This window comes from Cavia porcellus, unplaced genomic scaffold (assembly GCF_034190915.1).
Source record: "Cavia porcellus strain 051 isolate PalLab524CR breed Dunkin Hartley unplaced genomic scaffold, mCavPor4.1 scaffold_25, whole genome shotgun sequence".
Lineage (NCBI taxonomy): Eukaryota > Metazoa > Chordata > Mammalia > Rodentia > Caviidae > Cavia > Cavia porcellus.
The window spans coordinates 39,466,414-39,490,235 of NW_026947508.1; the positions used below are offsets into that span (position 1 = coordinate 39,466,414).

Consider the following 23,822-nt stretch of genomic DNA (forward strand, 5'->3'; position numbering starts at 1 on the left):
TGGAGAGTCCTCAAAAAAGTAGGACTACAGATCCCATCCAACCCAACTGTTCCCCTTTTCGGTATCCCAAAAGAATTAAAAACATCACACCACAGTGGTAATATATGTGCACCCATGTTTGTAGCAGTGCAGTTTGTGATATCCAGATCTTGGAAACAACCTAAATGCCTATTGACTGAGGAATAGATAAAAAATATGATATTTTTATATCCTGGAGTAATACTTGACCATAAAGAAGGATGTAGTGGAGAGTTTTAAAAAATTTTTTTTTATTTTAAAGAGATTAAGACAAAAGAGGACATAACAAAGCAGATCAGATCAGAACAATGCAAGTAATACAGCATTTTACCACAAGACAACCCATAATTAACAGTAACTACCATAATATCTCTTTTTTGAAATAGTTGAACATAGCTTCATATATGATAGTATCAAGCATAACAAAACTGTGTAAAACCATTCAAGAGAATGAAAGCATTACTAGGCTTTCAGAACCAAATAGAGAATGAACAATGGCTACTATAGTGTCTCATTTTTCCATAGAAAATTTGTTCTATCACACGTAATAATATCCAATAAGATATAATATAATAGAACCAAAGGAAACAGAAGAACAAAAGCATAGTAGGACTTCAGAGTAAGATGATATTAAATCAGCACTGGCTATTCAAATGTCTTGTTTTCTTCAAAGTAGCTGTTCATACTATCACAGATAATAAAAATCAAACAAACCAGGGTAAAACCATTCCAACTAATGAATGTAATCATTATAAGGCTTCAAAACAATGTAATGGGGAATCATGATTATCATAAACTCTTATGTACTCTTATTATTTCTTACACCAAGGAGATTATATGGTATTTATACGTGTGAGTTTGAAATAAACATAAGTTTATTTCACTTATTAGTATGATCTCAAGCTGCGTCCATTTATTTATAAATATATCAATGTGATCATTCTTTATAGTTGAGTAGTACTCCATTATATAAAAATACCACAAATTTTTTTATCCATTCCTCAGTTGATGGACATTTAGGTTGTTTCCAAGATCTGGCTGTTACCAATTGTGCTGCTATAAATATGGGTGCACATATATCACTGTGGTATGAAGTTTTCAATTCCTCTGGGAATATGCCTAGAAGTGGAGTAGCTGGAACAAATGAAACTTCCAATCCTAGCTTTTTGAGAAATCTCCAGACTGACCTTTCCAATGGTTGCACCAGTCTGCACTTTCACCAACAGTGCAGGAGAGTTCCCTTTTTTCCACAGCCTCTCCAGCATTTGTTGTTGGTAGTTTTCTTGATCTTGGCCATTCTTTCAGGAGTGAGATGGAATCTCAGTGTGGTTTTAATTTGCATTTCTCCCTAACCCTAACCCTAATGATGGTGAACACTTTTTTGTGTATTTATTTGCCAGTTGTATTCATCTGAGAACTGTGTATTCATCTCAGATGTCCATTTTTGGTTTGAGTCTTTGAATTTCGGGGGTGTGATTTTTTTAATTCTTTATATGTTTTAGACAGAAGTCCTTTGTCTGAGGGACAGTTCACTAAGATTTTTTCCCAGTTTGTGGGTTTTGTTTTCACTGTGCTAGAGATTTCTTTTGACATGTAGAAACTTTTTAATAAGATGTAATCTCAGCTATTGATTCTGGGAAGTATTTCCCATGCAGTTTGATTCCTTTTCATGAATTCTCTACCTACCCTTATGTCTTCAAGATTTTTACCTGATTTGTCTTCCAACAGATTTAGTGTTTCTGTTTTATTATTCAGATCTGTGATCCATTTAGATTTTAGTTTAGTATATGGTGATAGGCATGGGTCTCGTTTTAGTTTTCGGCATGTGGAGAGCCAGCTTTTCCAGCACCATTTATTAAACAGACTGTCGTTCTTCCAGTGAACATGTTTGGCCCCTTTATCAAAGATAAGGTGGTTGAGTGTGTTTGTAGTTGTGGTTGTATCTTCTAATTTAACCCATTGATCTTTGGCTCTGTTTTGATTCTAGTATCATGTTGATTTTATTACAGTTGCTTTGTAGTATAACTTCAAGTCAGGGATTGTGATGTCTTCTGCCTTGCCTTTGCTGCTTAGAATTGCCTTTGCTATTCTAGGTCTCTTCTGGTTCCAGATGAATTTTAAGAGTGATTTTTCTAGATCTATGAGGTGTGTCGATGGTATTTTCACTGAATCTATATAATAGTTTTGGGAGAATGGCCGTTTTTACAATATTTATTTTTCGTATCCCTGAGCAAGGGATGTCTTTCTATTTTCTGTGACCCTCTTCATTTTGTTTTTTTCATGGTATTATAATTTTCCCTGCATAGATCTTTTACTTCTTTTGTGAGATTAATTCCTAAGTATTTCATTTTTTGGATGTTAATGTGAAGGGTGTGGCTTCTCTTATTTCTGTCTCAGTGATTTTGTTTTTAAGTGTATAGAAATGCTATTGATTTTTGAGTATTGATTTTGTATCCAGCTTTATTGCTGAATTTATTTATTGTATCTAGGAGTCTTTCAATGGAGTTTTGGGGGTCTTCTATGTAGGGTATCATGTCATCCACAAATAATGATAATTTAACTTCCTCTTTTCCTATCTTTACCCCTCTTATTTCTCTCTCTTGTCTTACTGCTCTGACTAGTGTTTCCAGTACTATATTAAATAGGAGTGGTGATAAGGAACATCCTTGTCTTGTGCCTGATTTTAAGGTAAAGGCCTTAAGGTTTTGGCCATTTAATATGATGCTGGCTGTTGGTTTGTCATAGATGGCCTTTATCATACTGAAGTAAAGACCATCTATTCTAATTTTCTGTAAGGTTCTTAGCATGAATGAGTGTTGAGCCATATCAAAAGCTTTTTCTGCAGCTGTAGAGATGATCATGTAATTTTTACTTTTGGCTTTATTGATATAGTAGATTATATTTATTGACTTACGTTTGTTAAACCATCCCTGTATGCCTGGGATGAATCCCAGTTGGTGTATAATCTTCTTGATAATTTGCTGCATCCTGTTTGCCAATATTTTGTTGAGGATTTTTACATCTGTGTTCATTAGGGAGATTGGCCTGTAGTTCTCTTTTTTAGTTGGGTCTTTCCCAGGTTTTGGTACTAGAGTAATATTTGCTTCCAGGAATGACTTGGGAAGGATTGCTTCCCTTTCAATTTCATTGAAGAGTTTGAGGAGTGTTGGCGTTAAGTCTCTTTGTATTTCTTGTAGAATTCTGCAGTGAATCCGTCTGGGCCTGGGCTCTTCTTTGTAGGTAGGGACTTAATTACATTTTCAGTTTCATTAATATAAATTAGGTTATTCAGCAGTTTTACATCTTCTTGCCCCAGCTTTGGTATTTCATATGTTTCTAAGAATCTGTCCATTTCTTCTCTGTTATTGAACCTATGAGAGTAGAGGTTTTCGAAATAGGTGTTGATGATCTTCTGTATTTCTACAGAGTCTGTAGTGATTTTGCCTTTTTCATTCCTTGTTGCATGAATTTGAGCTGTTTCTTTCCTTTTTTAAATAAGGTTGGCTAGGTAGGGGCTTATCAATTTTATTTATTCTTTCAAAGAACCAACTCTTTGATTCATTTTTTGTATCGTTTTCTTAGTCTTTATTTCATTAATTTCTGCTCTGATTTTTTATAATTTCCTCCCTTCTTTTGGCTTTGGGCTTGACTTGCTCTTCTTTTTCTAGATGTTTGCCGTGTAGCAACAGGTTGTTTATTTGTAATCATTCTGTTTTCCTGATGTGGAAACTCAGTGCAATACATTTTCCTCTGAGGACTGCTTTCATTGCATCCCACAGGTTCCGGTAAGTTGTATTTGTATTTTCATTTGCTTGTAGGTATTGTGTTGTTTCTTCTTTAATTTCCTCTGTGACCCACTGATTGCTCAAGAGTGTATTATTAGATTTCCATGTGTTTGTGGGGTTTTGGCAGTTTCTCATATCATTAATTTCTAGTTTCATGGCACTATGATCTGATAACATGCGTGGGATAAATTTTTTTTTTTGTCTTTTTCGTTTTTATCGGTACCAGGGATCGAACTCACGACTGCCTGCTTGCAAGGCAGGTGCTTATACCGCTGAGCTAAATCCCCAGCCCCGTGTGGGATAATTTTAATGCTTTTGTATTTAGTTAAATATGTTCTGTGAGCTAGTATATGGTCTGTTTTAGAGAATGTCCCATGTGCTGCTAACAGGAATGTATATTCTGATGTTGTTGGATGGAATACTCTGTATATGTCTACCAAGTCCATTTATTTACAGGTGTGATTCAGTTCTGTTATTTCTTTGCTGATTTTCTGTCTGGTTGATCTGTCTCTTGGTGTCAGTGGTGTGTTAAAGTCTCCTGTTATAATTGTGTTATTGCTATTTTGATTTTTCATTTATATTAATACTTGCTTTGTATAACTGGGTGCTCTGGAATATGGTGGATATATATTTAAGATAGTTATCTCTTAGTCTTTTAAGTTTTCCTCTAACCAGTATGTAGTGACCTTCTTTATCTCTTAGGATCATTCTTGGTTTGAAGTTCACATTTTCTGCAAACAGAATAACTACCCCCACTTTTTTTTTGGGTTCCTGTTGCATGAAGTATTGTTTTCCGTCCTTTGACTTTCAGTCTATGAGTTTCCTGTAGGGTTAAATGGGTTTCTTGCAGACAGCATATGGGTGGATATTGTTTCTTGATCCATTCTGCCTGTGTGTTTCGTTTAATTGGTGAATTGAGACCATTTATATTAATGGTTGTAACTGTTATATATTGGCTTATTGTTGACATGTCTTTCTGCTGTTGCATCTTTATCTTTCCATTCTGTTTAGTTTTAGATACACATGATAACATTTATTAGAAAATTTGTATTTATGCATGATACATCTTTTCTCTTTTTTCCCATTCCCCTCTCTTCCATTTAACACTTCCCCTTTCTTCCCTTTTGTATCATCTCCTGTCTTACAGCTTGTGATTTTTAAAAGAGTATCTTCTCCTAAAATTGTTTAAACTCTTAGGAATTTCTAGTCCATTGATTTTTTTTTTTTAATCTTTAAAAATGATTTTTAGCCAGGGATTTAGCTTAGTAGCACAAGCGCCTGCCTGGTAAGCATGAGATTGTGAGTTCAATCTTCAGTACTCCCCTCCCCCCCAATAAATTTATAAAAACTATATATTCATTGTCTGTTCCTGCATTGTTACACTTTCTTCCGTATCCAAGCTAACATTTTATGGGGAGTCATAATCATTTCCCGTCAACTCCCTTTGGTCTTTATCCTTCGTCTTGCCTGTATGACAACCTTCAACTATGGTGAAATGAACTTTCTGCTTATTTTGAACTTGTATCTGAGCAACTGAGTGTGACTGAAGGAAAATTAAGAATTGTGCTGATATCTAAATATATGATTGTTAACATCAAGGAGATGATTAGCTTTGACAGTCAGTCCTAGAATGTTTTTGTAGTCTATTAGGTATTTTACTCTTAAATGTAGTTTTAATCTTTCCTTGTCCTCAGATTCCCAATACAGTCTTTGTCCTTACTCTTAGTTGATGTCCTTGCTTCTTGTTTCACCGAGAGGGTAAGAAAAAAATAGAACTTCCCCAAGCTCTTACTATCAATCAGTCATTCAATTAGTTTACTTTTGTGTACTTAAATTTTTTGCCCTCTCTCCTATTGTTATATGTAATATGTTTTTACTTTTTATTCAGGCCTGCCCCTACAATCTAAATATATTTTGCTTTTGCAAAGCTACAGGCTTTATGATACTTGACTTCAAAATATATTAGAAAGCTGTAGCAATCATAATTGTGTAGTATTGACATAGAACCAAAACATACAGAACAGTGACGGTAAACCTTTTAGAGCTTTCAGTGATACACACAGCCCATCTGCCACAGCATGCATGCTATAGGTTCAGTTCTATTAACATAGACCATTGGAATAGAATGTGAAACAGTGGTTACTGGAGCCTTTGAAAGGTAGAAAAGGGAAGGCACATGAGAGATTGGTTAATAAATACAGAGTTACAGTTAGGAGAAGTAAGTCCTTGTGTCCTATTGAGCTGTAGAGTGGCTATAGTTAATTTTTTAAAAGAGCTTGAAGATGCTTTTTGAATGTTCACCAGGAAGAAAGGCTTGAGGTGATGAATATATTAATTATCTTTATTTGATTATTACACAATTTATAGTTATCAAAGTATCACATTGTAGCACATGAATTTGTACAATTATTTTGTGTCAAAATAGGTTTGTTTTTGCAGTTGTCTCTGCATCACTAATTTTCTGTTGGATGTTTTTTCTCATCTTAGAAACATGGTGTAATATTTCCAATCTTAAAAATTTTATTTAGTGGGCCTGGGATATAAAGTTTAGCGGTACAGTGTCTACCTGGAAAATATGAGGTCCTGAGTTTGGTTCCTGGGATGCCTTCCTCCCCAGTCTTAATTGACAAGTTTGGCATGGTGGTACACCTCTGTACTTGTAGCATTTAGGAGCCCGAGAAAGGATTGTGGGACATAGGCTACCCTAGGGTGCAAAGCAAGTTCGATGCCAGTTTGAATTACAGAGCGAGATCCCCCCATTGCAAGGGGATACGGGGAAACCTCTCTTTAATCTTGTAATTCCTCCATTCACTTGCTCAAAATGGGTTTTGTTTTGTTTTTTGAATATTATTGGGATTATGATAGTAAAAAAATAGTCTCTGCTTTCATGAAATTTCATCTCATTTGATCTTTGGCATAATTGATCATTCTGTCATTTGATTTTGGGATTGTGCTGTGTTGATTTTGTTTTTCCTTTTTTACTGAAGTGATTTAGGGAATTCAGTCTTTAATTTGCTTCTACCTCTGTTCTCTTCTTGTGTGATCTCAGGTGATCCTCTGATTAACATTCTGTCTATGTGCTAATGATTTTTACATTTCTCTGCCCTTGACCTTTTTCCTGAACTCTATAGTCCTGCTTTTATTTGCCTATGTAATATTACCATCTAAGTAATTTGTAGATCACTTAACATTAGCATGCCTCAAAACTGAACTATTGATGTCATTTCCTAGTCTGCTTTCTTGCCAGTCTTTCCCATGTCAATAAATATTTCCACTCATTCAAAAATTTACTTGGACCTAAATTTGGAAACTGTCTTTGATTCTTTTCTTAACATCACATTCTAGAGCTGTGGATATAGCTCAGCAGCATAAATGCCTGCCTGGCAAATGCAAGGTCCTGAGTTCAATTCCTGGTACCAAAACAAACAAAAAAAAAACACAAAAAACAAACAAAAAAATCACATTCTACATTCAATCAGGTCTGTTAGGTACTATTTTTAAATTGTATGAGCCTTTTTTCTACTGCCTTATCACTCTAGACTTTTCATGTATCACTTTTCATTTGGATTACATAAATACTTTTTAAAAAATTATTTTAAAAATAGTAAAATCCAACAAAACAGAACAAAGCCAATCAAAACAAAGCAGCAAAATTGGTACAGAACCTTAGCGCAGGATAACTAGGAAAACAATAGCTGCCATAGTATATCTTGTTATTTTCATAATAGTTGTTTATTCCATGAGGTATAGTGAAATCAAACCAAAACTAAAACAGAATAAAACCAATCAATACAGGATACTGAATAAAGCAAAACAGTCAGAACAAAGCAAAACAGTGAGAACAATATTGGCCTTCAAAGACAAGCTAGAAGTAAATCCCCCATATTTGCTGTATTGCGTACTGTCATCCTCCTAAGAGATGTTCAGACCATTGGCCCCAAGCCTGACAAAATCAACCAAACAATACAAGTATTTAGTTGCTTTATGTACCTTAGTTGCTATCGACTCAGCCTGACCTCCAAACCAGCAGGTTGCTTATGGGGAGGGTGGGGTTTGATTTTCAGCCTGTGCATCAGTAGACTCATGGGAAGTGCTCATTTTTCTCTTCCTGGAAGCTGTGAGACTTGCATGGCTTACCAGAAAGCCTTGCCAGTTGGCTTCTTGTTAGATCCTCTCAGTCCTAACATAGTCCATTCTTGGGAGGTGCTGACTTTTCTCTTCCTGGAAGCCGCGAGACTTGCATGGCTTACGAGAAAGCCTGGCTGGTTGGCTTCTTCTGGATTACATAAACAATTTTTACTTGTCTTTTGGATTATATTTTTACGCTCTTCCTCCTTATATTTTGCACATGGTAAGTTGTCCTGTAAAAGCTTAAATAAAGGCTTGTCATCTCACTATCAAAAGCTTTCTGTGGCTTTCCATTTAAGTTTAAATCAAAATCAGTATTGACTTGTACAAGATTCTCTGTGCCTGGCCATTGGCATTTCCTTCCATTTTTCCTTTTGTACCTTAGCTCTTGCATACTGGCTACTCTGTTGGTCACTGGGTATGCTTCTGCCTGAAAACATATAAAAGCTTGCTGTTTGAAGAATTTTGTAAGGCATGCTTCTGCCTGAGAATATATAAAAACTTGCTGTTTGAGGAATTTTGTACTTGGTAGATTTTCTACTTGAGATACTTCTCTCTCTCTCTCTCTCTCTCTCTCTCTCACACACACACACACACACACACACAGACAGACAGACAGACACACGTATATAGCTGGCTTTCTCATTTCATTTAAGTTCGTGTTCAGATGTAGATATCACATTATCAAAGAGGCCTACCTTGACTGGTCTTTCATGTTTTTTTAAAAGTTAATGCATATTAGTTATGTAGATTGGTGAGTTTAAGTTTTATTTTTAAAAAGAGGAAAATATTTGGAGAAAAAGAATGAGGAATGGTAATGGGGGGATGGGGAATAGGAACAGCTCCTAAGAGACAGGAAAGATCCCAAATGGGTTGTCCAAGTTTTGCAAAGTTGATTGTGCTTGTAACGTATTTAGACTATTGTCACTCCTTTTTTCCTTCTGTGTTGCCCTTTCTTCTCCTTTGTTTCTTTCTTCTGTAATAGTCCTCTTGACTACCCTTTCTAAAGTAATTCTCTTAGTCACTACCTTTCCTTTTTGTATCGTGTCTTTTGTTTATGCTATTATCACACTTTTGTTATTCATATTCTTCTATTTTAGAATATATCCTTCAAGAGAGTAAGAATTTGGGTCTGTTTTCCACACTTCTATATATACCTTCTCATTCTATGTTGTATATAGAAGATACTAAATAATTCTTGACTGAATACATAATGAATGAGATTAAGTCAAATCTTTTTTTTTTTTTTTTTTTTTTTGGAGGGGGCCGGATGAAGTGACTTTAGTAGAGAAAGCCAGGTTTACATAGGATTTAAGAGTTGGCATTGGGGCCTTTATTCTTGCCAAAGATACACATGATGTTGATAGTGCACTAGTTGAACTGTACCTGCTACTTGGATCAGCCTGTTTTACTCCTTTTCTGGTTCCCACATTCTCCCTCCCCTCTTATTTTCTTCAGCTTAAAAAAGAAGCTTTAATTTGTGTATTTTTTTCCTTCAGGGAAATTTATGGATTTCTTAATTAAGTAACTGGTTTAGGAAAGAGTAGTCTCCCTAAGGTTTCAGCATGTAATTTAAGAAGAACAATTTCATCCTAGGAGACCCACATTTTTAAATATGGTAGTTCTGCTGTGCCATTTTTAAGATAGCAGTGCTCCTTAAGGGAAAAATTTGGTAGCAGATATTCATATTCTTTAAACCTTAGTTTATTAGAGATTTACTTCTCATGTAGTTTCTCTGCTTGTATTTCAGCAAAATAGAGGTATTATAGTATTGTGAGGCAGTGTGTTAGGGTCATAGAAATATTTTATTTTATATTTATTTCAAAGAGAATACAACACAACAAAACAGAACAAAGCAGATCAGAACAAAACAATAGAAGCAACACAGGACTTCACAACAAGGCAACAGGAAATTCGCAGTGGCCACCACAGTGTCTCTTGTCCTCCCTGAAACAGTCGTCCGTATCTTCACACACCATGAAGTCAAACAAAACAAAATAGTATAAAACCAATCAAAACAAAAAAATGAAAGCATTATGGGCCTTCAAAACCAGCATATGGTTGGGTGTCTTGATATACAGCATATGGTTGGAGGTTGTTTCTTGATCCATTCTGCCAGCCTTTTCTTTTAATTGGTGAATTGAGACCATTTACATTAGTGGTTGTAACTGATATATATTGGCTTATTGTTGTCATGTTATCTTTCTGCCCTTGCTTCTTTACCTTTTCCCTGTTTGTTTGCCTTGCTTAGTGTTTTTTTTTTTTTTTTTGCTCGTGTTCTTGAAGTTGTAGTTATTTCTATCTATCTAGAATATCTTTCAGTATTCTTTGCAGGGTTGGCATGGTGGTCATGCGGTTCTTCAGCTGTCCTTTGTTGTTTAAGAACTTATTTCTCTATCAATTTTGAAGGATAGTTTTGTAGGTTACATCAGTCTGGATTGCGAGTCGTTATCCTGTAGGATTTGAAATACTTCACTCCGTGCTCTTCTTGACTTCATTGTTTGTGTTGAGAAGTTTTCTGTGATTCTGATGAGCTTTCCTTTATAAGTAATTTTGTCTTTTAATATTCTGTTCTTATGTTGAATTTCTGGAATGTTGAGTATTATATGTCTGGATATAAATTTGTTTTGGGTTTGGGTAATTGGAGTTCTATATGCTTAATTAATCTGTATGTCAGTTTCCTTTCCCATATTTGGGAAATTTTAGGCTATTACTTCTGTAAATACTTATATCATTTGTGTTGTCACCTTTTTTGTTTACACATGTCAATCTTATATTGTTTTTCTCTGCATCACTGTGCAACTGTTGAATTGTTATTTCCTGATTCCTTCTCATTTTTAAAAGATCTTTCCTTTCTTGTTCACTACTTGTAATCTTGTCTTCGAGGTGTGAAAGACTGTCTTCATTTTCACTGAGGCTGTTTTGCCAGCTTTCGATGGAATTTTTTTCTTTTTTCTTTTTTGGTATTGGGAATTGAACTCACAATTGCACATTTAAAAAAAAATTTTATTTTGAATGTAGTAAAAATACAACAGAACAAGACAGGACAAAGCCAATCGAGACAATATAGTGACATTGGTACAGAACTTCCAAAGCAGGATACTAGGATAGTAGTAATAGGTGCTATAGTATATCTCGTTATCTTCACAATAGTTGTCCAGTCAATTAGGTATAGCGAAATCAAACTAATAACAGAACATTATAAAACCAATTGAAGGAGAATACTGAATAGAGCAAAACAATTATTACAAAACATAATAGTGGGGGGCTAGGGGTTTAGCTCAGCGGCATAAGCGCCTGCCTTGAAAGCAGGCAGTCGTGAGTTCTCTCCCTGGTACTGATAAAAAGGAGAAAAACAAAAAAACAAAACAAAACAAAAACATAATAGTGAAAATAACCTTTGCCTTCAAACAGAACATAGAAGGAAATCCCCCATATTTGCTATATTGCATATGGTCATCCTCGCAAGAGATGCTCAGAACTCTGTCCCTAATTGCTGACAGGGGTGGGGGGGAAGATGTTTGATTTTCAGCCTGTGCGCCAGTAGGTTCACAGGAACAGCTGATTGGTTCTCCTCTTGGTGGCGCCAGGGGCGCTTACCAAGAGAGTGGGCATATTGCTTTCCTGTGTAGCTACCTAAGTCCCAGTATGGCCGGATCTTGGTTAGCCGCTAGTTCACGACTTTGCATTTGTCAAGCAGGCACTTATGCCACTGAGCTAAACCCCCTGCCCTCAATGGAATTTTTGATTGCCTGGATATCTCTTTGAATCTGTCTCATGCATTGTGTTTCTTACATTGTTCATTCAAGGTTTTCATCTTTTTGCAGTGCTCCTCACTACACAGTACACCAAAGCTTCCTAGCTGCTTGGGGTCACTGGGTGGGGCCCTAATAGGTTCCAGGTGAGGTACTGAGCTTGCATGGCTAGGTAGATTTTGCTGTGCAGGCTTTTTGCTTTCACCACTGAGCAGAGAAGGTTCTGCCAGTTAGGGTTTTTGGGCAGGGCCCAACCAAAATCTGAGCGACCTACTAAGTCTCCCTGGCTATTTTGGGGACACTGTGCGGGGCCCTCTCAGGTTCCAGGTGAGGTTCTGAGCTTGCACGGCTAGGTGGAGTTCACTGTGCAGGCCTTCTGCTTGCACCAGTGCATAAGGAGGTTTCCCTGCCACTCAGAGTGGCTGGGTGGGCCAAAGGAATATTTTAAAATAGCAGAAAGTTAAAAAATAGTTGACAGTTTCTGTGACCCACATGGCTCTTAAGGTTCTTGGGGTGAAGGACCATGATAGGATGAGAAAATAAAGAGGCAAAACTGGGGTCAGGTGAAACCCTTATCTTCCTGATGGAAGGGAAGGAACTTGGCCCTCACTGTAGGGGTGTTTTTTTTATACCTTTTATCAACTTAATGTCACATGACACCCAGTTTTCCTAGCAGCCCACTGTTCTGATTGTCTTGGGGCTAGGTCTTTTCTGAGCAGAAGCAGCTTCTTCATGTGGCTGGCCCTGGGCACTTTGTTCTTGGGATGGCCATGCCCCAGCCTTGCATGTGTGGTCAATTTCCAGTTTCAGTGGCTCCCAACAAGTAGTAACATTTTAGAACCCTTTATTATTTCAAAGGAATGTTACCAAAGTGGTTTTGTTTAGGTAATCCAGAACATTTGTCAGTTAAAAAAAATAAGTGCATATTTATTAGCTTAGGCTTTGGTCTTCATGTTAAATAACACTAGCTGTTATAGCAGATACATTTAAAATGACCTAGACTGACAGAAGTTTTCCATTTTCTATTGGGGGCTTGCAAGGCCATCTGAGGAGAATGGAAAATTGGCCAGCCTGGAAATGGCTTAATCATACTCACCCATTTCAATTGCCAGAACTCAGTTATAGGACCATGTCTAATTGCTTGAGGGTGGGGAATGTCATGTAGTTTGTGCCAGGAGGGAGGAAAATCATGTTTGTTCAACATCTAGCTAGTCCCTGCCACAGACCCAAGAAATCCTTTTGTTCCCGTCTTATTCCTAAAACTGTGGTCCCTTTCTATTCCATCTATACCAACAGAGTTTTATATCACAATGATTTTGAATGTTGGGGAAGGGCTTTTCCAAAACTTGGTAGAAAGTTTGGAAAAGCTTGTTTCCTTCTGCTTATGGACAGGTTGATTTTTGACAACTGCCACTTTCCTTCAGTCCTTACTGTAATGAGACATGTCCTCAGACTTTTCTCACTTTGTTAGTTCAATCAGGTAGAAGTCAGAAGAGAAAGCCAAAGAAAGCAGGTCACTGGGTCTCAACTGTTTTCACATAATAGGCTCCTCAAAGGAAGTGTGACTAGAAAACTGCCTTTAAAAAAAAAATTGAGATATTTAGTGTAGGTTGACCTTGAACTTGCTTGTAGTTCAGGCTGGTCTCCAACTCACTGTAGTCTTTCTGCCTCAGTTTCCCTGATGCTGGGATTATAGGTATACACCACTGTGTCGGATCTATACTTAACTTTTTTGATTATTTTGGGCACTCAGTTTGAAGCAGCACAGGAGAGATAAAAAGAAGACAAAGTATTAAGAGACCTTTAATGAGGGAATAGGAGAGGCTGTGGAGAAATGTAGGGGCTCTTTCGCTAGACAAAGGGCTGGGGCCTGCTTATATTAACTCATTGGGGTGGTGCTAAATTAGCTGGTGATGGTGGAGCAGGAGTGACCTTTTATCTAGGGATTGGAGTGCTTTTAGGGCGAGTGGGAAGGAAAGGCAGGAAGTCTATTTTGGGTCTGGACCACCAGAAGAAGAAGACTGACAAGGTGTCTTTATGGTCTTACCATGCTGGACCTCTGTGATGATTGGCAGATTTATGTGGCTAAAAATCTGTCATTTTTGAAGGACTGCCATACTGTTTTCCATAGTGGCTATACCATTTAACATTTTCACCAACAGTACAGGAAAGTTCTTAATTTTTATGACCTCATTAACATTTTGTTTTTCCTTTTAATTGTAGCCATTGCAGTGGGTATAAAGTGACATTTCACTGTATTTTTATTTTTCTCTAGAGCTTTGATATTGAGCATCTTTTTATTTTTTTATTGACTATGTTTTATTTGTAGAACTATCTATTCAATTCTTTGCCCATTTTATTTATTTATTTACTTATTTATTTTGGTATTGGGGATCAAACTCGTGACTGCGTGCTTGCAAGGCAGGTGCTTATGCTGCTGAGCTAAATTCCTGGCCCTCTTGCTTATTTTAAAACTGAGTGTCTTGTTGAGTTGTAAGTTTTATATACATTCTCAATACTAGACTCTTAGCAGGTATGTGGTTCATAATTATTTTCTCCCTTTTATTAATCATCAAATTATTTTAGATAAGCTGAGATTTATGAATTTGGGATTAAGGTTAAATTTTCTGTACTTTCATTGGCTTTATCATTTTTTGTAAAATCTTTTAGCTTTCTCTGTTTTCTCTTTTGCACATTAAAGCAAATACTTCTCTTTACTCCTAAGTGTTGTATTTTCTAAATGAAGACTTTGAGTATGTTGAAAAAAGTATGTGATCCTGTTTGTATGATGTGTCTTTTACAAGATGTTACTGCTTAGGTCAGGTATGGAGGTGCATATCTGTAATCTCAGCATTTTGGGAGGCTGAGGCAGGAGGATCGCTATGAGTTTGAGGCTAGCGTGGGCTAAAAAAATGACTTCAAGGTCAAACTAAACTGCACAGAGAAATCCTGTATCAAATAGACACCACACCAAAACAAATCCTACCTCTTCACTTTGATGGAGATGAGAAGTAACTGTCTGCTTGGCCCAGCCCCTGGTTCTTTCGCACTGGCCCTTAATATTTTTCTTTCTTTTTTTTTGTCTTTTTCCTTTTTATCGGTACCGGGGATCGAACTCATGACTGCCTGCTTTCAAGGCAGGCGCTTATGCTGCTGAGCTAAACCCCCAGCCCCCTTTTTCTGACCCTTAGTTTCAGACTTGGTATATACCAGGAAGAACAGCTGGTTAGAACCATTGTGTCACTTTGGCTAAAGTGGTATAATCAGCAATAACATCAAATATAGCCTAAAAAATGAAAAACTGAGGCAACCATTATTTTCCACCTTTAACTGTCTGAACTAGATTTGTGGTTATACAGTAAAGTGTAAAACAAACCAGAGAATTGTATGCAGTAACTAAGACCTCAATATGCCAATTTTAACCTCAAGGGAAAAAACTTAAAAGGGGTTAGGAGAAAAAAATAGAGAAACACAGGAAAAGGAGTAGATTAGTTGTAAGGCTAGAGAACAAAGGGGGATCATGAAAACTTTGGGAAACTGGTGCAGAAGATAGGAGGGAAAGAGAAGAAATAAAAGGAAGAACAGAACAGAATAACGGCCACAAAGAAAACAGAAGCCATGTTCACACTCATATAAAAACAAAATCAGGAGAAAAAAAATGGTGGCTTGCTAGGGGGCTGGATGAAGAGTCTCTGCGGAGAAATCAGATCAGATACTAAAATATGATGCCATAGAATAAGGCCAGACGATTGAATAATGATTCTTATTAACCAAGGCAGTAACCGAAGGGATAAATAAAACTAGGAAGAGGAAGGAAAAGCGCAGGTGGAGAACTGAAACCCAACACACTCACTGAGACCCACTCTATGCTGTACTAGGCGCGCATGGAAGATCCAAAGTCGCGCTGAGACCGCAGCTGCCAGTAACGGGAGTCGGTGAATCCTGGACCCTTAACAGGAGGGATGCAGCACAGTGAGCAGTGGATCCAAGGGGAAGAGCTATATTGGCTTTCGGTGAGTGCTGGAAATTGGGACCCGGGGCCCTATGAAGCAGCCAGAGCCACCTGGCCATGCCGGAGGAGCCTGCAAGAGGACCATACACCTGTACTCCGAAGCCAGGCACTGCACAGTTTTCTGACCGATCTACACTGTGCTGGAAGTGCAGTGAAGATAAGTGGCACAGTGTGCAGTGGACCCATGAGGAAGAACCATTGATTCCCAGTGAGTGCTTAGGGATTGGGTCCCGCGACTGCTGGTTGCTGGCTGGAGGACATCTTGGAGTTGGGCAGAGCCCCGTGCTGTGGTGACATCAGTCAGCCACCCCTGGTGCAGAGAGAACTGGCGGGGTCTACTAGGGCTGAGCTATGCGTCTGGTTGGGACCCAATAAGCAGGTACAAAATTGTCACGACTCTGTGGCGTCCACAAGGTACAGCCTAACTTGTGGATTGACTGGCTCAGAGGCTCGAGGCTAGCCTGCACATCCCTGCATCCCTGTGTGTACCTCAGATAACAGCAAATTGGGGAGGGCAGCAAAACCCCAGTCAGCACGCTTCAGGAAGACCCTAAGCAATATGGAGAGGTCCAGAGACCCCCAGGACACACCAGCCTGAAAGAAACCAGAAACATGACAAGAGTGAGAAATAAAAAAAAAAAAAAAATCTCCAGCTGCCAAACCTGGGAAAATAAGCCCAGGAGAAGTAAATACAGAAGAGAACCAGTGCAGTAACCATCCAATAGTAGACACAGCATCAGCGGACAGAAAGAAATACCTTCATGACCTCATAGACAAATTTAAAACTGTACTTCTGATCCAAGTGAGGCAAGATATAAAAAGATTAATTAAAGAAATGATAAGCCTCTCCCAAGAGAACACAGATGGAAGAATGGAGGAAATCAGAAAGGAAAGAGAAACCTTTGATGAAGAATTTAAACATAACCTAGAATATATGAAACAGATCCAAAGAGATTACCAGCAAACTAAAAGCTCCTTTGAAAATCGGCAAAATGCCTTGACAGAAACTAAAGTTAGTCTTTTGAAACTTGAAGAGAGATTTATGATATATGATTGCAAAAGAAAAGATCTCTTAAAAATAAGAATGAACCAGAAAGAAACAATTCAAATGCTAGAAGATGACAAAAGGACACATAACGTAAGAATAAAGCATGTAAGCGAAGACGCAGGAGTAATCAAAAATGAACTACAAAGACTATTCACAGATATAATAAAGGAAAACTTCCCAAGCATAGGAAAAAGAAATGATATTTAGATAAATGAGCCATGCAGAATTCCAGCCACCTACATCCAAAACAGATCTATACCCAGACATATAATAATCAAGATTCCAGAAATCCATCAAAAGAACAGAATATTAAAAGCAGTCAGGGAAAAGAAGCAGATTATCTACAATGGAAAAATTATCAAAATAGCAACAGACTTATCAACACAAACTGTCAAATTGAGAAGAGCCTGGTGGGAAATAGTCTAAACCCTGAAAGAAAATAATCTGTAACCAAGACCCATGTACCCAGAAAAAGTCTCTCTCAAAATTAATGGAGAAATAAGATGTTTCCAAGACAAGGAGGAACTGTGGGAGTTCATAGCCACCACCCCAACTCTACAAAAAATACTGAAGGACATTCCAGAAAGAGAGGAAAAAATACCAAGATTCCAGCAACAGTGGCATAGAGGCCTCAATGAATGAGGCAGACAGTGGAATGAAGGAGTAAGATGGACAAATTATAGCAGTAAATGTCGAGTAGCAGACATGAGGCAGAGATGGTAAGCTATAATCTTTAATATAGATAGCCTTTATACACTAAAATAAAAAAACAGGCAGAGTAGATTAGGAGGCAGGCTCCATCGAGATGCTCTGAATAGGAAATGCACTCAACCCAAAAGAGCTGGGTTAATAAACTGAAAGTCAAAGATGCGAAAGCAAAGCTATATGTGACGGAAACCAGAGAGAAATAGGGCCAACTCATCCAGCACCCACAGATAGATTGGAAAGCTATGACATTTTTGGGCAGTGTAGAACTACACAGCTGGAAGGAAGGAAAACTCTATGACTTTAGAAAGTAAAGGAGTACAGCTCAAGATCAAGCTCAGGGGTAAAAAGGTTCAACAACACTCAGATAGACAACAGGCTGGCCGCCTAATCTAAAAACTAAAGGGGCTAGTGAGACCCAAAACATAAAAAGCATCCTGAGAAGGGGAAAGGTGAAAAATAGCCTAAATAAGCAAGGCAGAGGTCATTGTGAATAGTGTATTAGGATTTAAGAGTCACAGTAGTCTTTTTTTTTTTTTTTTGTCTTTTTGTCTTTTTCATTTTTAAGCATACCAGGGATTGAACTCAAGACTGCCTGCTTGCAAAGCAGGCGCTTATGCCGCTGAGCTAAATCCCCAGCCCCAAGTCAGAGTAGTCTTGTCACTCTGTTTAGTTTGATTTTATTTTGTTCCGGTCTGTCCACTTATATTAGATTTGAGGGCACAGACATCTAACCCAAAAATAGCAGGTTATACATAAAATAGCATGGTAACTATCCTTAATTTCCTATTAACTTAAACTGAAACCCTATATTACTTACATTGTCTTACTTTGACTGATCTTATTTGAAGCCCGGCTTGTTAAACCGCGATTTTGCCTTGCCTGATTTTATTCGAACTTGGAATGCTTAATAGTATCAAGTCTAAGAGTAGAGGCAACTACTCTGAAGATGATAAGATGTAAAAGATATCCATACCGGTTTTGATTATTAACCGCTTTCAAGTCCTATAAAGTCTTCAAAGTTGTGTTTTTATAAAAATAGCGATGTAATACTATGCTTAATTATGTTAAACCTGATGATGTGAACAAGTCTGTTGAAAATAACAGAAAGCATAGTAACTACGGTAGATCACCTAATATTGTAGTCTTATGTATCTTCTTCATTGTGTGTTTTTCTAGGAATTTGTTTTGTTGTCTTGTTATGATCTGTTTTTCCATATAATACAGAGAGGATAGATACACATGTAGAAATTCACACATGGGAATAATTTTTTAAATTATTTACGGGTACAGATTATATAATGCATGATTGTAATGAACAGATACTCTGAAGAAGAGACACTAAGAAACCCAATGCTAATTCTGTAACATTATTATATAAAATCTAGCAATACTATTTTTTACTGTTCAGAGTGATATTAGTCTAGTCTCTTAAGTTCAATGTCAGCTTACATAAAGTTAATGATAGCCACTACGAAGAGAATGAGAGACATTATGGTAGTCATTATTGACTTCCCCAGTGTCAGGTCTTGAAGACCTAAAAAGCCTTCATCATCCTGTTATGATTAGATTAGTTCTATAACATGCAGTATATATTCAATGTGTGTGAAGATGGGGACAAGTATTTGGAAGAAAACTAGAGACAGTAAGATAGACAGTGAAGATCTCCAGTGGACTTGCTTTGAAATCTGTATTTCTTTAAATTGTTTCTTTATGAACTGTTTTGTTCTGTTTTGATATGTTTAATCTTACCCTCTTTAAGATAAAAAACAAGTGTGTAGGACTGATAACCATATTACTAAGGTTTTTTTTGATCATTGAGCAGAACTGTTGGCAGTGTCACTCTTTGAATGTCACTTTGTATGATTTAATTTTGTAACCTGAAAAACTATTTCTAAGATGACAATATGTAACTTATCAGCTAGTGATTTCTTACTGTTTATTTTTCTGTAATTCTGTATTATTTCTACCCTTTGTTTCTTGTTTTTTTCTCTTTAAAAAAAAATAAAAAAATAAAATCAAACAATGAAGGAGAAAAAAAATCAAGAATAGAGAAAAACATCCACGTCCACAGGTTTGTTTTTGCTGTCCCTGCTAGATGGCATGTGAAGATGGAGTCCAGATCTGTGTTACTTTAGCCTAGCAAGCTAGCAGTAGCTTTATGGTAGGGCAGTGGTAATCTCAGTGAACCTGCACCTTTTTTCTCCTGAAGTTCAGGCTGGTTTTTGACCATTAGGCTAAGACTAGATCCATTCATCCTGCAGTTTTCAGTGTATCTCCTGTGGACTTGAACTCAGCTGGGAGCTTCTAGATGGACCCAGCAGTTGTTCTGAGCTCTGTTAGTCCCTCTGCAAGAAGGCTCCTGGCCATTTTCCCTTTTCTTCTGGGAGACCAATTCCCCAACGCTCACCCCTGCTGTGTCTCTCTTTGGAGGCCTCTGGTGTTGCTGCAGGTTCAAACTATTCTTCGCATGCAGTGAGTTCTGACTTAGTGAAGGCTGAGCTGACTGTCGCCTTCTTCTTCTTCGAAGTTCTGTTTGCTCTTCTTAAGGGCTTCAATTCTCACTTCAGATCTTTTCTTGGTCCAGAGGATCTACCTCTGTCCTTCTCTTACTTACACTGGTGTATTCCAGTATCTGAACAGCAACTGTCAGTGTCTCTTTCTCTGATGCTACTCTGCTATCTTCCCAGAAGTTGTGTTTTTTTTTTTTTGTTACTGTTTTTTTTGGTATCAGGGATCAAACTCACACTTCCAGAAGTTGTTTTTTTAAATTTTTTGAAAAATAAAATAATGTATAAAGTGTAGAAAAGAACAGAAAACAGATGTATAGACTAGTGGATTATTAAAAGATGTTTGAATTCTTTTATAACTTCTACTGAGAAACTCCTTACTCTGTGCCTCATCCTATCATAGCCTCTCCTTCCCTTCAGAAATTATCTCTACTTGACATAAAAAGTAATCACTTGCTTGTATTTTTAAAGTTTTTGTCATTGAACTTTGTATCTCTAGATCATTAAAAAAAAAGTGGATATATTTAAATTTCTTGTAGTCTGTAGGTTTTCCTTGTATCACTTTCTTTTCCTTAACATTTATATCTTGAGAAACCCATAGGTGTTTGATGTATAGTGTTTCCTATAGTCTGAATTACATATGTATGGAGCATTCCAAAAATTTTTTGGTGTCCTTTGTATTGGTTATAAATTATAGATAGCAACTGAGATTCTGGCTCAGTTTCTTTGGCAAGATTATAGTTGGTTGTGTGTTCTTTCAACATGATGTACAGAATATCTGGTTTTTCCTGTGTGATTTTAGCAGTTGTTGATGTGTTGTTTCTACATTCACTAGTTTGAGTTTTTGAAATAGCAGTTTTCAGTTACTGACTGTAACAATGTGTTAAGGAAACATTTCCCAATCTCTTTGGTTCTCAATAGCATAGTTCATATAAGAAAGGCCCAGTTCTTCCTATTTGCCTTTTGTAAGATAATGAATGGGTTATCTGTCATCTTCAGGTGATTAATTTTTTTTATCAGTGTGGGTGCATATGTGTTTAAATATAGAACATGTTTTGAACTAATTTTACATTTGTTATACTAATTGAAACTCAGATTTTTGTATTCAAAAATTTTTAATTTAATTCTTCAGTCTTTTATGACCTGATCCTGATTTTTCTTGTATGTTAAATTGTTGTAGGGTGACTTCCCCTCATGCAACTATTTCAGCTATTTCTCCAAGATAAATTGGTTTGTTTTAGTAGGAAAAAGTATTTCAAAACAACCATAATATATATGCTAAGAATATTGGTTTTAGTTCTGTTGGTCATTATGCCTTGGACTTTGCAGTGGATAGAGAAAAATGAAAATATATAAGTTTTCTTGGGAATTTACAGAGAGATATACAAAGGACTACCTTTTTTGTTTAAAGCTCAATCTCCTATATATCCTATCTGTATATTAATCCTCTTTAATAACAAGAATGATGTTCTCAAAGGCTCAACAAAGATGATGTAATTACAGTATCCAGGAATTATTCATTTGCTTAATTTTTAAAAGTTCATGTTTAAACTACATAATGAATACATTCATTGTGGGCAGTTGGTACATACACATGACACATATTAATTCTTTGCATTTTATCCTTGTTACTTTTCTTATTGCTGAGAAAATACTTAAACCCAAAGTAAAGAAGGAAAGGTCTATTTCAGCTTATAGTTTGTGGGGATTTCAGTTCATAGTTAGCTGGTCCATGGCAGAGGGGCATTACAGATGAGAAGCAGTTCATGGTGGGCAGAAGGCAGCAAGGCAGTTAAGTAGTGAAGAAGCAGCAGTCCCAGCAAGTGATGACAAGCAGTCCTTTTTCTGTCTGTTATATTCTATGCTCTTAGGGTGGGTAGCACTTACCCAGGTTGGGCCTTTACATTATCTGTATCCACAATTATGCTAAATGAATCAGTGGACAGATTTGTTAACCACACACCCTTGATCCCAGCATCATATACTTCATTGCAACATCACACATCTATATCTAGCCAGCTCTAAAAAGCCCCATCTATGACCACATGAGGTTTTGGGGTAACTTCTAAATACAAGCCTTAAACATTCCATTACAGTATTTTCCAGAAATCTCTTAGTCTTCTTCCGATTTGCTGGAGATCTGTCTTCCTGCTTCTTCTTTTTTTTTTTTTTTTTTTTTTTTTTGGTACTGGGGATCGAACTCACAACCTTGTACTTGCCAGGCAGGTACTTATGCCACTGAGCTAAATCCCTGGCATTTTATTATCTGTTTTATTTCACTTTTTCATGTATTTATACTTTGGCTTTCTCATTTAAGAGAAACCATAGATTTTTTAAGCTTCTGTGTCTGAGTTTTAAAACCAAAACAATAAAAATTACGATACAGAACTTCAAAACAAGATAGTAGGAAATTAATAATAGTTAATATATTGTATATTGTTACCTTCAAGGTAGTTGCTCAGATTACAAGATATAGGTATATAGCATTGATCAAACAATATAAGCACAGACTATTCTTTTCAATGAACTAATGGAAATTAGTAGTATAATTATCTTAGCTATCTTGTGATATAGACATAGATATAGATGTATAGATATATACATATATGTATTTTTTGCCTTATTCCTTCCTTTCCTCTTCTATCCCAGGTGTTCTTTCCTTGAGCAATTTCTTTCCTTTTCACAATATTTATTGTACATTTTAGATCTTATGTACTCTTTCAGTTTCTTATACTAGGGGAGATAGTATGAAGTTCATAATGTGAGTCTGATTTATTTCACTTATGAGTATGGTGTTTAGTTGCATTCATTTTCCTGTAAAAGTCTTGAGTTTATCCTTGTTTATAAATCAGTAGTACTCTATAAAAATACCTCATCTTTTATCCCTTCCTTGGTTTATGGGCCTTTGGGTTGTTTCCAAGATTTAGCTTTACAAATTGTGCTGCTGTAAACATTAATATATAAAATATGGAATGATTCATGAATTTATTTGTCATCTTTGCACAGGAGCCATGGCAATCTGTGTTTTGTTCCAGTTTTAGTATATGTGCTGCTGAAATGAGCATGGGTGCACATATATTGCTGTGGTATGGTGTTTTTAATTATTCTGGGAAAAAACCGGAATGGGAATAGCTGGGTTGAATGGGACCTGTAATCCTAGTTTCTGGGGAATCCCCACATTGATTTCCACAGTGGTTTGTATAGATAAATTTCTCACCAACAATAGAGAAGTGTTCCTTTTTCCTCAAACTCCTCTATCGTTTGTTATTTGTTGATTTCTTGGTGATGGCTATTCTTTATGGGGTGAGTTGGAATCTCAGGGTTGTTTTAATTTGCATCTCTTGAATGATCAATGATGTTGAACATTTTTTCATGTACTTACTTGGTGTTTGTATTTCTTCATCTGAAAAGTGTGTATTCATCTCAAATGCTCATTTTTGGATTAGGTCTTTGAATTTGGTAGGGGGTTCTGATTCTTTTCAATTCTTTATATGTTCTAGATAGAAGTACTTTGACTGAGGGATAGTTGGCTAAAAATTTTTCCCACTCTGTGGGTCTTCTTTTCATGGTGTTGATGATTTGTACTGGCAAAAAAGAGACCTGAAGATCAGTGGGACAGATTATATGATGCAGATACAACTACAAACACACTGAGCCACCTTATCTTTGACAAAGGGGCCAAACATATTCAGTGGATGAATGATAGTCTCCTTAATAAATGGTGCTGAAAAAGTGGCTTTCTGCATGCCAGAGACTAAAACTAGACCCATGTGTATCACCATGCAGTAAACTAAAGTCAAAATGGATCAAAGATCTAAATATTAAAACAGAAACACTAAAGCTACTGATTGAGAAAGTAGT

The 23,822-nt window shown here is 36.8% G+C and overlaps 1 protein-coding gene and 1 non-coding gene across 8 annotated transcripts in view; one reads left to right on the forward strand and one right to left on the reverse strand.

Annotated features, from left to right (window-relative positions):
- Mast2 (microtubule associated serine/threonine kinase 2) overlaps positions 1–23,822 on the forward strand; it is a 332,530-nt gene that overhangs the window by 23,146 nt on the left and 285,562 nt on the right. Inside the window, exon 2 of one of the 7 annotated variants that reach the window (XM_063236390.1) lies at positions 15,565–15,699. The exons of 5 other annotated variants lie outside the window; for them this stretch is intronic. In XM_063236390.1, coding sequence (XP_063092460.1) covers positions 15,649–15,699 — 51 coding nt within the window. In that variant the 5' untranslated portion in view covers positions 15,565–15,648. Of the gene's footprint in view, positions 1–15,564; positions 17,466–23,822 lie in introns of those variants that run through there. One more of the 7 variants, XM_063236391.1, reaches the window with a different exon arrangement.
- On the reverse strand, positions 22,923–23,026 carry LOC111754741 (U6 spliceosomal RNA). The gene has a single exon (XR_002789409.1). It is a non-coding gene; the product is annotated as a U6 spliceosomal RNA (small nuclear RNA).